At 34.1% G+C, this 12,773-nt stretch overlaps 1 protein-coding gene across 3 annotated transcripts in view; it reads right to left on the reverse strand.

Moving 5' to 3' along the window:
• The window catches only part of Mgat4a (alpha-1,3-mannosyl-glycoprotein 4-beta-N-acetylglucosaminyltransferase a), a 225,010-nt gene that overhangs the window by 87,261 nt on the left and 124,976 nt on the right, over positions 1-12,773 (reverse strand). For all 3 annotated transcript variants that reach the window (XM_072540365.1, XM_072540367.1, XM_072540366.1), the window contains exon 4: positions 11,032-11,078. In XM_072540365.1, the coding sequence (XP_072396466.1) occupies positions 11,032-11,078 (47 nt within the window). The remainder of the gene's footprint in view (positions 1-11,031; positions 11,079-12,773) is intronic.

The raw sequence follows: 12,773 nt of genomic DNA on the forward strand, positions 1-12,773 counted from the left end.
ATGGAGGGATGGTGTAGATGAGGATGGTAGACAAATAGGCGCAGCAAACTGGCAACAGTTGGCAATGGAGAGAACTGACTGGCGTAATAGACTTGGGAAGGTCGAGGCTCTTTTATAGGGCTGTAGCACCAATGATGATGATGTTCGCCAAGAGCCATATTGTCCCATTAAATAAAATAAACAAAACACTTAAACAGTATAAAACAAAACAAAATAAAATCCTATAAAACAAAATAAAATTCTATAAAAACAAAATAAAAATAATTTTGGATGTAACAAAACATTGTACTATTCTATTTAAACACAAACACTATACACACTTACTATGTTCTTCTCGTTTTTTTTTGTTTTTGGTTTTTTTATGCTGATGTTCCTACTAAACTATTAGAAAATATTATTCGCTGTCTAAATCTGAAGATGCAGTGCTGCTATGGCTGTCATTATCTTCACCTGGTGTAATTATAATTGGCTCTAGTAAAACTTTGACGTGAGTGTCAAGTTCCCACATACGATATTCTTCTTTAATTATGTGGCCTATACATTTACCCCATTTCTCTGGAGTTACATGGAGGATTGCTTGAATCAAAAGTTCCTTAACTTCGTTTAATTTGAACGTTTTGTTATTGCGTGCTACTTTTCCTTTCACTTGCGCCCAGATAAGTTCAGTGGGATTAAGTTCGCAATGATAAGGTGGTAGACGTAGAACTTTGACACCATAATCTTTTGCAGTTTCATCCACAACATATTTAAGATATTCACTTTTCCTTAGCCGTGCAATGTCAAGTAGTTGAATTTTGAGCATTGATTCTTCGTATGCAATCCCCTTTTCTGTAAGCCATTCTTGAATTCTCCCTTTCCGCCATGCCGTCGTCGGTAATTGTTCTAGTCTGCGGCTATGATATGGCGCATTGTCCATAACAACCACAGACCCAGATTCCAATTTTGGTAAGATTCTCTTAAACCAGCGCTCAAATACTTCAGTCAAATACGGAAGTCATTTCTTTATTATAATCACCTATTTTTTTCGATCAAATTGATGCAAACCATCATCAAGGAACCCTGTATCACTTCCTATATGGGTGATGATTAAACGCCGTCCTTTTCCTGATGGAGCTTTTAATCCTGTAGACCACCCTTCTATAAATGCTTCGCGTTTACTTTTGACATTTAAATATTGCCAAACTTTTTCAACTGTATGACCTTCGTTAATCCAGGTTTCATCCAAATAATATATTTTGCGTCCAGTGCTGCGAGTTTTTCGTATATCTTCAATATTTTCTTCTCCACAGAATAATTTCATTTTTTTCTAATAGCATACTTTTTCTGTTGCGTTTTACATATCGAAAGTTCATTTCGCGCATGGTTCTGATTAAGACCCTACGAGATATCTTGGGTAAAGAGTCATCGTTTTCGAGCTCTTGAGAAATTTTTTGCAAATTGCAATCGAGAAAACAGGCAGTTTTCGAGGGCCGCTGTGTACATTTAAATTTAAGGATATTCGGCGTTTAAACTATGAAATCACTCTTCTAAATTGAGGGTTTCAACTATAGAATATGAATAAAAGTAAAATAAAGTATATAAATAAAAAATATATAATAAAAACTAAGCCTAATGGTTCGTTTTTATCATATTCTTAGGAGTATTCAAGAACCCGGTCAACTTCGGATGCTGTAAAACGCAGAGAAATTAATGTAATTAAACACATTTGTAGTGAAAATTGTAAGTTGAAAACCTTCTATATTGCTTTGATGTCTTTTCATTGTAAAATGACCAGAAAAAAGTTATAAGGCACAAAAGAAAATTTGTTCGAAAATTTTTAGTTATATTTGTTAATAACTTTTTTATTTTCTATTTTACGATAAAAAATAATACAAATAAAGTTGTAGACAATTTAATTTTCTACAAATAATGTTAAATAAAATTTTCTGTAGTGTTGCTATTTTACGAAATATAGCGCGAAAACCCTTTGCACCCCTTATTCCAAGATGCGGGTATTCAAGAACCCGATCAACTTCAGAGCGCTGTAAAATCCAGACAAATGAATGAAGTAAAAAAAAATTGTAGGGAAAGTTACGGTGTGAAAAACCCTCTATAATATTGTTTTCATGTCATTTTATGTAAAATGACCAGAAAAAAATTTATAATGCACAAAAGAAAATTTGTTCAAAAACTTTTAGTTATTTTTGTTTATAACTTTTCTATTTTCAGTTTTACGATAAAATGTAATAACAATAAGAATAAAGTTGTAGAAAATTTAATTTTTTACAAATATTGTCTAAAACGATTTTTTGTACACAAACTTGACCTTAAGCTTACACCAACAACCCCCACATTAAAAAAAAAATAAAATTGCATCCTCCCAAAAATGTAATCTCAATGTAACTTTTCAATAACTATAATCAATTCGATAAATTAATTATCTTGCTTCATCCGATAATCAATATTGCCAATCAAGCAAAAAAATTGAATAAAAATTCAATTATTTCTGATAGTAGTCAACACTCAGTGCTTTATTGAACAACATTTAAAAGTAACATATTGTTAACTCGTCGAATAAATTCTCAAGGAGTATGTCTAAACTGGTATTTCTTAACCTTTTCCAGCCCAAATTATTTTTTTTTTTCAATAAATTTTGTTGAAAAAAATGTATTTTATAGGAAACGATACAAGAAAAAATAATTGTTGACAACTTTTGTAAAAATTTTGCATCCTAGTCTTCAAACTCAAAAAAATTGATCCCATTTAGAATCATCTAGCGTTGGTGGTACCTGAATTATCCATTTATAACACTTGATGTAGTGGTCTGGTAAAAAATTGACTATATAATAGGAAATACGTTTATTATTGCACGTATACTATTAACAATTTAATTTTGTACACGGAAACTATAAAAACAGTTTTTATTATTGTTTAAACATAAAAAAACATTGCACTTAGAACATTTTATTCTAGAGTAAGACTTTATACATAATTTGCATAATTTGCACCTTGTGCGATTTTGATCATGTAGTGGTCAGAGTCCTACGCCATAAAATCAAACATCTTACACTGGTGCAGATTGCATTACTTGTCTCTTATTTAGTGTATTCTCTTGGGAAGGACGCCCTCGTTTTCTCGTGTTGGACTTTTCAGTTTTCAGCAACGCATGTCCAACTTGAGATTTGAATTGGAGAAGGGTGATGTGTTTGACTTATTTTTGTTTGCAGTGTCTTTGGTACAGCAACCAGGAGTTGACAATATATGTATCAATAAGATTAAATATTATTCTCAAATAGAATATTTTTGGTTTGATTTTGATTCTATATAGTTGTACAAGCATGTCATACAAATCCACACCCCCCATCGAAATATTATAATATTTGACAATTGCTGGCCGTTCGATTTCTACTTAGATTTTGCTCTTGTTTCACCATCTCTTCAATTTATCAAGAGGATATTTTCCTATATAGTTCGATGCTTACATGATGGACTTATTGTCATACCATTTGAGAGCAGTAATATATTTTTTGCTTTCTATTTTTACCAGAGGATTCACGACCTTTTGCCATTAGAACTTTGTCTTCTGAAAATAGACAACCGTCCACTTCTTACAGTCCCTGCAAGGAAGCGCCGTTCTTTCAGACTAATAAGTAGATTATAAGATGTGAGCCAATTATCCGTGAAAATCTTGAAATTCATGTGGTTTGGCAGATTTCTGACCAACTTCAGTAGTATTTCCCCACTAATTCCAAGGCCTGATTCATCTTGGACTGTTCCTTTCCCAACATATATCTCAAAATCGTATAGTATGTCGCTGCGTAATGCTCTTGCAAAAACTTTTATGCCCCATTTATGAGGTTTATTTTTTATATATTGCTTTAGATTACTATGTCCTTTGAATGGTATAATAAACTTATCGATGCTGTTGAATTCCTTAGGTTCTGTCTTATTCATATTTTGCCGAACTTTTTCAATGAAAGGTTTTACTTTATATAATTTGTCATTCTTGCTAGACGAGACTTTCAAATTATTGTTGACGTGAAAATATGCTGGCAGTTTATCAAAACGATTACGTGACATGATATCAGCTATCGTATTACATCGCGTTTCTTCTGCCCGATACATTCTATAGGAAGGAACAAAAACAATTCCACTGAATACATGTATGCCTAAGAACTGCTCTATATCTGCTGCATTTGTATCAATATTTTTACTATCTTTTTGCACAAAATACAAGTTTGTCTGCTCAGCAAAATTTTGAATAATATCATTGTCACAAAACATTTTAAAATATTGGAAAGGCGTATAAATATTATCAACTGAAAAATCACCACTGTATTCGCTGTTTACATCAATTAAATTGGTGTCTGTCCAAGTTCGTTTTTCTATGCTTTTTTTTTTCTTGGCATGACTGTGGCTCTTCTGTAATTTTTTTAACAGTTTTCTCTTCCATATTCTCTGTAACTTGGGTGTTCAAGCTATCTTCAACAATATTTTCCAATAATTCTTTTATTTGAATTTCTTCTTCCAAAGTCTCAACATCAAATTCGATATCAGAGTCATTAAGAAGACCAACTACCTCTTCCTGGTACAGATTTTGCAATTCCCGAAAAGAAAGCTTGGTTTTGGTAGTTTTGAACACACGATCCATCTGAAATAAAAAAGTATATTGTACTGTTGTATTTTATTGCCAGAAACAAAATTCACACCACTTCCGATGATGCCATTTAGAGACCACCACAATGGCCCAATGACTCCATTTGGATTAATTGATATTTATATTTACATAAACAATCTTGTGAATATGAGCAAACCATAATGCAAATTATTAAACAAAAACAATGTCAGAAGCAAAATAAATTTTTTCGTGCAATTACTGGTTCAATTACTCACCTTAGAATGATTTGAAATTTACAGCGAATTTATGATCGTTGTTTCACTACGAAGTTTTACATTGAAATGTGAATAACGCTTACTGATAGAATTGTTAAATAAATTAATGCAGCGTCATCTAGTAGGAAGGTGAGGCAACGCAATACCGTTCGCCAAATCGACATAAGTAGTTTCATTTGCCGCTAAAGCAGAAAACATTCCTATGATTCCAAATGGTATCATTGGACTGGAAAAGGTTAAACTGACATTAAGATTATTTCTTATAATCTATAATTTTATTATTCCTGTTTCATTCTTTTATAAAATTACTTTAGAAAAGCAGTTTTAATACTGCACCAGTATCACAACAAGCAAATTTATGTTATATATTTTATATCTAATATTTCAAATGCATTTTAAACATTGTCTCTTTTAACTCTCATAGGATATGATTACATTAATAACGGTTACGCTAGATTAATTTCCAGGTTAATGAATACCATATTGATTAACTGCATTATTAACGTATAGGGTTTCACAGCGGTTGGCATTATATTAAAGCGTACAAGGAGGCTAAAACCGCAAATTTTAATTTTCTATGAATACTGAAATATATCCTTGTTTATATTAATGTTTCAGCTTTCTCTTGTCCTAATTAACAACAGTGAGATTTAAATAATTTCAAATATGTATGTTTTGTTAGATACAACTTTTATTATTTCAACAAATGTAAATCAATTTTTACCCAATGATACTAGGTCCGACTACAATCTAATAGATAAATAAATCGAGAATTCTTGTCATTAACAAATATTAAACTGTTCCAACTATAATGTCAAAAATATCTTACAAACACACAATTGTATGTACAACTTAGTAAGTAGTTCAGGAAAATAAGCAAAAAAAGTACCCTGTTTGTGACTAGGGTTTCACGCGGGATGGACTTGTCCCATCCCGCATCCCACACTTTTCCATCTGTTCCGTCCCTCAGCTATTTTTGCTGTCCCGTTCCATGTCCCACAGGACGTCCCGCTGTCCCGCAAAGCTAACTTAAATTATGTTTTCTAAATAAGTTAACAGCCTCTTCTACTCAAATCCGACTCTCACCTTCACGTTGGTGTCCCCTGTTAAACCGAGCAACCCAACTGGAGATCCGGTATCCAACCCGGGTGGAAGGTTGGGTCGGCAACTGACAAGAGCGGGTAAACTGGTCCTCCAGGTTGGGGGTTGGGCAGTGGGTTAACACCCCGCTCCTGTAAAAATTCTTCTGTTACGGAAACTTCAAAACAATTAGCCGGACGGATTTTTTGTCGACGACGTGGCAAACGAAATAAGGTTAATGATATTGGTTTATTTACTTGGAATGTGCGTACGCTGTATAGTGCAGGTAAACTAAAAAGTCTGTCCAATACACTTAATGAATATTCAGCAGACATTATAGCACTTCAATAAATCACGTGAACAGGTAGAGCTAGCCTAGAAAAAAAAGACTACACTCTCTACTACAGTGGAGATAAAAATAATCATATTTTTGGTGTGGGATTCATACTGAATAAACGACTGAAATCAGAAGTCATAGCTTTCGATAAAATAAGTTCAAGACTATGTAGAATCCGAATTAAAGGCAGGTTCTTTAATTACAGCTTACCAATATCCATGCTCACACTGAAGATAAAGAAGACGAGGAGAAGGACATATTTTAGGAGAAACTGGAAAGCACTTACAGACAATGTCAGAACAATGACATAAAAATTATTATTGGTGATTTTAACGCTAAAGTCGGCCAAGAGACTATTTACCGAACCACGATCGGCGAGCATAGTCTTCATGCTGTCATGAACCAAAATGGTTTACGCCTGATTGAACTCGCAGCATCATTGGGAATGGTGGTAGTAAGTACATGTTTTCTTCATAAAAGTATCCACAAAGCCACATGGCAATCACCAGACGGTAAAAAAAAACCAAATTGACTATGAACTAATTGATAATCGACATTTCTCGGACGTACTAGATCAAGTAAGAGCATTTAGAGGTGCTAATATAGACTCCGACCACTACCTTGTAAGAACAAAAATCAGGACTCGTATATCAAACGCTAAGAAGGGCCAGAGCTCAAAATCTACTAAATATAATACTGATTTGCTAAAATCTGAAGACGCTAGGGATAACTGCAGGAAAATTTTAAATGAAGAGCTGAAAAGAATTGACGAAAATATAGGTATAGAAGAACACTGGACCAAATGCAAGGAAGCTATCCATACAGCGGCTAAAGGCTTTTTAAAACCTAACCAGGCTAAAATAAACGAAGATTGGTTTGACGAAGAAGGTAGATCCCATTAACCAACAGAGAAAAATGAAGCATATAAGAGACTTCAGCAGTGCAGAACGAGATCAAACCTGAAAGATGAAAATCTTAGACGAGAAGAAAAAAGGACGTGTAGAAGGAAAAAGAAAGAGTCATACGAAAATGCTCTAAACGAGATTGTTAACCGCCACAATAGAAAAGACTCACGAAAATTCTACCAAAAGATAAACAGCTGAAGAAAAGAATTCAAACCCAGAATAACAGCATGTAAAGACAGAGATGGTTCCATAATTAGTGACAAAGAACAGATACTAAACAGGTGGGCGAATCATTTTGAAGAACTGCTTAGCGATAGTCGTGAAGAAGACAAAATAGAAATTACTTTGCCTGAAATGGATGAAAACGCTCAAGAGCCGCCCCCCACCGAAGAAGAAATTAGAGAAGCCATTTTAAAACTGAAAAAGAACAAAGCTCCCGGTTTGGACAATCTTCCTGCCGAACTCTTTAAGAATGGTGGTGACACCCTTTTTAAACACATGTATAAATTAGTAACCAAAATCTGGCAACGGAAGGAAACGCCCGCGGACTGGAAATTAGGTATAATGCACCCTCTTCACAAAAAGGGAGATATGATGGTGGATACTTAACGTGGCATATAAAGTATTGTCCAACATATTGTACAAAAGATTGATCCCCTATGCTGAACAAATAGTTTTGAACTACCAGTGCGGTTTCCTACGCAATAAATCAACAACGGATCAAATCTTCACAATCAGGTAGATTCTTGAGAAAACGCTTGAGTTCGGAGTCGACACCCATGGCATATTCGTGGATTTCAAAGCCGCATACGACTCAGTCAACAGAAAAAAACTTCTACAGGCTATGGTGTAATTTAAAATGCCGCTTCATCTTGTTCAACTGACGGAACTTACACTTACAGGCGTAGAGAGTGTAGTCAGAATCCAAAACGACTTTTCCAGACCCTTCCATTGTAAAAATGGACTGAGACAGGGAGATGGACTGTCGTGTCTCTTATTTAACCTTGCACTTGAAAAAGTAATTCGAGAGTGCCATATTAATACGAATGGTACCATCTTTAATAAATCTGTATAAGTGGTCGGATATGCAGATGACATAGACATTATTGCTAGGTCCACAGAATATCTGATCGAAGCATTTCGATCACTAAGGGCGTCTGCACTTAGAATGGGATTAAAAATAAACGCACAGAAAACCAAGTACAGTCTGTCCCAAACCCTTCTTTCAGTGCGTCACTAATTTTGACGTCATATAGGATTTTAAGAATGTCGAGAATTATTGCATGACATTTTAGTTAAATTTGACAGTTGCGGGATCGTAATCTCTCTTTTTCTAATTGAAAATAATTTAATGATTTTAATATTAGTCTTTGTTCTTTCTCGATATATTTCGGTATATTTAAGATATATTTTTATGACAATAAAATACAAAATTAAATTTTCACTGTAAAATGTCTGATAATACTAACCTGGAATGACAATTATCATTTTATCAGTTGACATTGTGAAAGTACTGTCACGATCCAGAAAATCTGCGTCAAATTATATTTATGCGCATCATTGATTGGATATCAATTTAGCGTATTCTAAACTCCAATCAATTATACATCCGTAAGTAGATTTAGCTTTACGATAAATAATTTTCTAAGTTCTATGTATAATAATCACAGACTCACGTTTTTTTCTGTCACCTCTAGCTTAATGTGTTAGAGAGAATTCGATCAACTATGACGCACTGAAAGAAGGGTTTGGGACGAACTGTATATGTATATGTACATATGTGTACAAGTATATGTATTTTACTAGATCAGGCAACCAGATACCTAGACTATTAATTGATGATCTGGAACTGGAAGGTGTGGACACCTTCGTCTACCTGGGCTCGCTGCTGACCAAAGACAACAATGTCAGCGAAGAAATTAAAAGAAGAATAGTGCTTGCCAATAAGTGCTATTATGGCTTGAGGAAACATATGGCCCCAAAACTACCCAGAAAAATTAAAGTTACCATATATAAAACACTAATAAGGCCAGTGTTAACATACGGGTCTGAAACGTGGTCACTTACACAGAACGACCAAGAATGGCTTAAACGTTTCGAGAGAAAAATTCTAAGAAAAATATATAGAGGAATCCAAGAACAGGGTTTGTGGCGTAGGCGCTACAACTTTGAGTTATATAGAAGTTTTGGGGAACCTGACGTTGTAAAATATATTATATTAGCATGCTTTTGATGGGTAGGACATGTAATTAGGCGAGATGAAGATGCAACGATTAGAAAATTTTTCGACCGAAGAGGACCAGTGGGAAGACGAGCCAGAGGAAGACCAAAACTTAGGTATCAAGATAACATAGAGGATGATCTAAAACCCATCGGAGTTAAAGCATGGAGAAGAGTTGGCAGAGACAGGGGCGAATGAAAGATTGTTCTGAAGAAGGCTTTGGCTCATAATTTTTATAATAATGGTATATACTCCAGTCGTCAGAGACGAAAATACTATAGAAGCTCTAAAAATCATACCAACAAACTAATTTTTTTTGTGACTAGGGTTTCACGCGGGACGGACTCTTGTCCCATCCCGCGTCCCGCACTTTTTCATCTGTCCCGTGCCTCAGCTATTGTCGCTGTCCCGTCTCGCGTCCCCTCCCATGTCCCACGGGACGTCCCGCTGTCCCGCAAAGCTAATTTTAATTATATTTTCTAAATAAGTAAACATATTTTTATAATAATGGTATATACTCTAGTCGTCAGAGACGAAAATACTATTGAACCTCCAAAAATCATACGAACAAGCTGAATTTTCCCAAAAATGTTAATTTTAAAGGACGCCAAAAAGATGCAACGAAATTTACCACTTTTACCCCCAGGCTTTCCCCTAAAAGCCCCCTCATAGAGAGGGGAAAACGGAAAACAAGAAAAAATTTTTCATATAAAAAATGTAGCTAAGATAATTTTTAACAAAAATGTTTATTAGCATTTTTTATGTTGAATAAACCATTCTCTCAGAAACAACGCTTGAAGAGATCGGTGATTTTAAATGTCAGTTACGCGTCGAAATCAATGTTCAATAAAATGTGTGTCAGTTTGACGGTAAAAATTCGATATCTTTTGATTCAAGTGTCCTATTGACAAAAATAAAGATGCTTTTTAAAGGTAAGGTAAAGTGTGCAGCCTTCGTATGCAATTTTTCTATTATGCCGCAAATAAACTCAGTTTTTATAAAAGTGTTAAATAAATAAACGTATGCGTTTTTTGCCATTTTTTACGATTCTCACGAGATCAATACCATTTGTCCCTTTCATTGAGCACCATTATAAAGTTTCGATTACTAGAGCCTATTATTCCAAGCCTATAGCATAAAATTTTAGTTTTAAACATAGATCGTTTGTAAAGTGAAAGTTTAAATTCAACGTTTTTGAAGCATATTTCAAATGCAAGGCAAAATTTCTATGAAGACTTAAGCTACAGCCTCTGTAGCAGAGAACCTGAATCAGTCAACCATGCATGAGCGAGGTATTAGATAGTAGAAGACAAATATTATTTTGGGGTACTAGCAAGTGACTCCAATATATGGTACTCATTCCCTATACCTGTACAAGATTCTAGAATTCAAGAATCGGTAATCAAGTACAATAAATAACCACTTGGCCTCAATAAGAACCATTTTCAATAGACAGTATCCGAAAACAGAAAAAAATGTATATACTTGTAAAGTGTTTCACATAACATTGCCAATATGTGGTATACGAATTAAAAAATAATAAAATAGCAACCAAACTGCTTAAGTTATGTAATAAAACGAAAAAAAAAATTGATTGTTTATCTAGTTGTACTTACTTCATTTCTACTTCTTTAGCTATCTGAAGAATGTACTCCATTGCAGTCTGAAAAAAATATTTGACGATTAAAAACATAAAAATTAATAGTTTTATGCACTCTTACTAAACCTTAATATAAAAGCGATTGGTAACCATTCTTTATGAAACAAATGTGATGCTATCTTTACTAACGCAGACAGTAGCAAAGATTTCTCTACGATTTGAGCAAACTGTATAAATTGGTAGAAATTTTATACATATCCATGATGTCAATATTTTAAATTAATAAATTAAGTCTGTTACGCAGACGACGTAATATTGATAGCCCAAAATGAAGATAGTCTGCAAAGACTGGTCCACAGGATGGAAATAAAATACCTGGGAATTACACTGTCTAGTTATGGTGACCTGGACAAAGAAGTAAGAGATCAAGTAAAAAAATCAACTAGACTGGCAGGATACCTTAATATCACTATATGGCGAAACATACACATTGACATTGAAATAAAGTCAAGAATTTATAAAGCCAGTGTAAGACCAATGACATACGCCTCAGAAACAAGACCCGATACAGCCACAACGCAAAGGCTACTGAAAACGGCAGAGATGAGAATACTGAGAAGAATAACAGGAAATACTTTGAGAGATCGAAAGAGAAGTGAAGACATTAGAAGAAAATGTAACGTACTGTGTATAAATTAATGGACACAAAATAGAAAAAAAAGAATGGAATAACCACATAAGCAGAATGGAGGACACCCGTGTCGTCAAAATAGCAAAAGATAAGTCAAAAATCGACAGAAGAAATATCGGACGACCGCGCAAAAGATGGAGTGACAACCTTCCATAGAGGTATTATTCCGCCAATAAACAAGCAGAATTGCTTAAAAAGAGGAAGAAGAAAAATAAATTAATACATGTAAGATGATTCCATTGTCATGACAATGCACATATTTTATATAACATTACACCTCACTCTAGATTAGGTGCAAGAAGAGAATAAAAACATAATCTTGATGGGAAACTTAAACGCGCGTATAGCAAATGATTCAAATCACGCTAGATCAGGTGCAAGAAGAGAATAAAAACATAATCTTAATGGGAAACTGAAACCCGCGTATAGGAAATAATTTAAATCAAGGAAGTCATTCATTGACTTTAAATCAAAGAATTCAAATCACAAGAAAAGCGGAACAAGTGGACGACATCGATCCTGAAATAGAAAAGTGAAAAGGCAGGTGAAAATGCCTACTAGAAATCCTGAGAGATGCAGGGAGAACAGAAAGCATACCAAAAGACTGGAAAAAGAATTTAATGATAATCAGTTGCTATCAACAAGTTCTAGCAACCTCTAGTGGAGACTTACGTTGCCATGTTATCTATTACTGTTGTAAACTTAAACATCCTAGTATATAAAAACAAATAATGTAATTCAAATTTAATTTAACAACATTTAAAAGGTTTTTACCTAGGTATTTAGTGGCTTTTAACATGTATATCCAAACGCACTGATGACGGAGTATTAATTCCGAAAACGTTCTGTGATGTAGCCCGATAGGGTGTTTTAATATATACCTTTTATAAAGGAATTTTTATATAAATTATTTGTGATACATGGTATACAGCGAGCTACAGGAACTTGGTTTCCTTGTGGAAACTAATAACTAACAAATAAAATATTTGATGCGTTAAATCAGAGTCATGTAGCAGATTTGTAAAATACAATAATTTCGAAAGCTGTTGAGTATTGAAGTTATTAAC

This window comes from Diabrotica undecimpunctata, chromosome 8 (genome assembly GCF_040954645.1).
Source record: "Diabrotica undecimpunctata isolate CICGRU chromosome 8, icDiaUnde3, whole genome shotgun sequence".
Classification (NCBI taxonomy): Eukaryota; Metazoa; Arthropoda; class Insecta; order Coleoptera; family Chrysomelidae; genus Diabrotica; species Diabrotica undecimpunctata.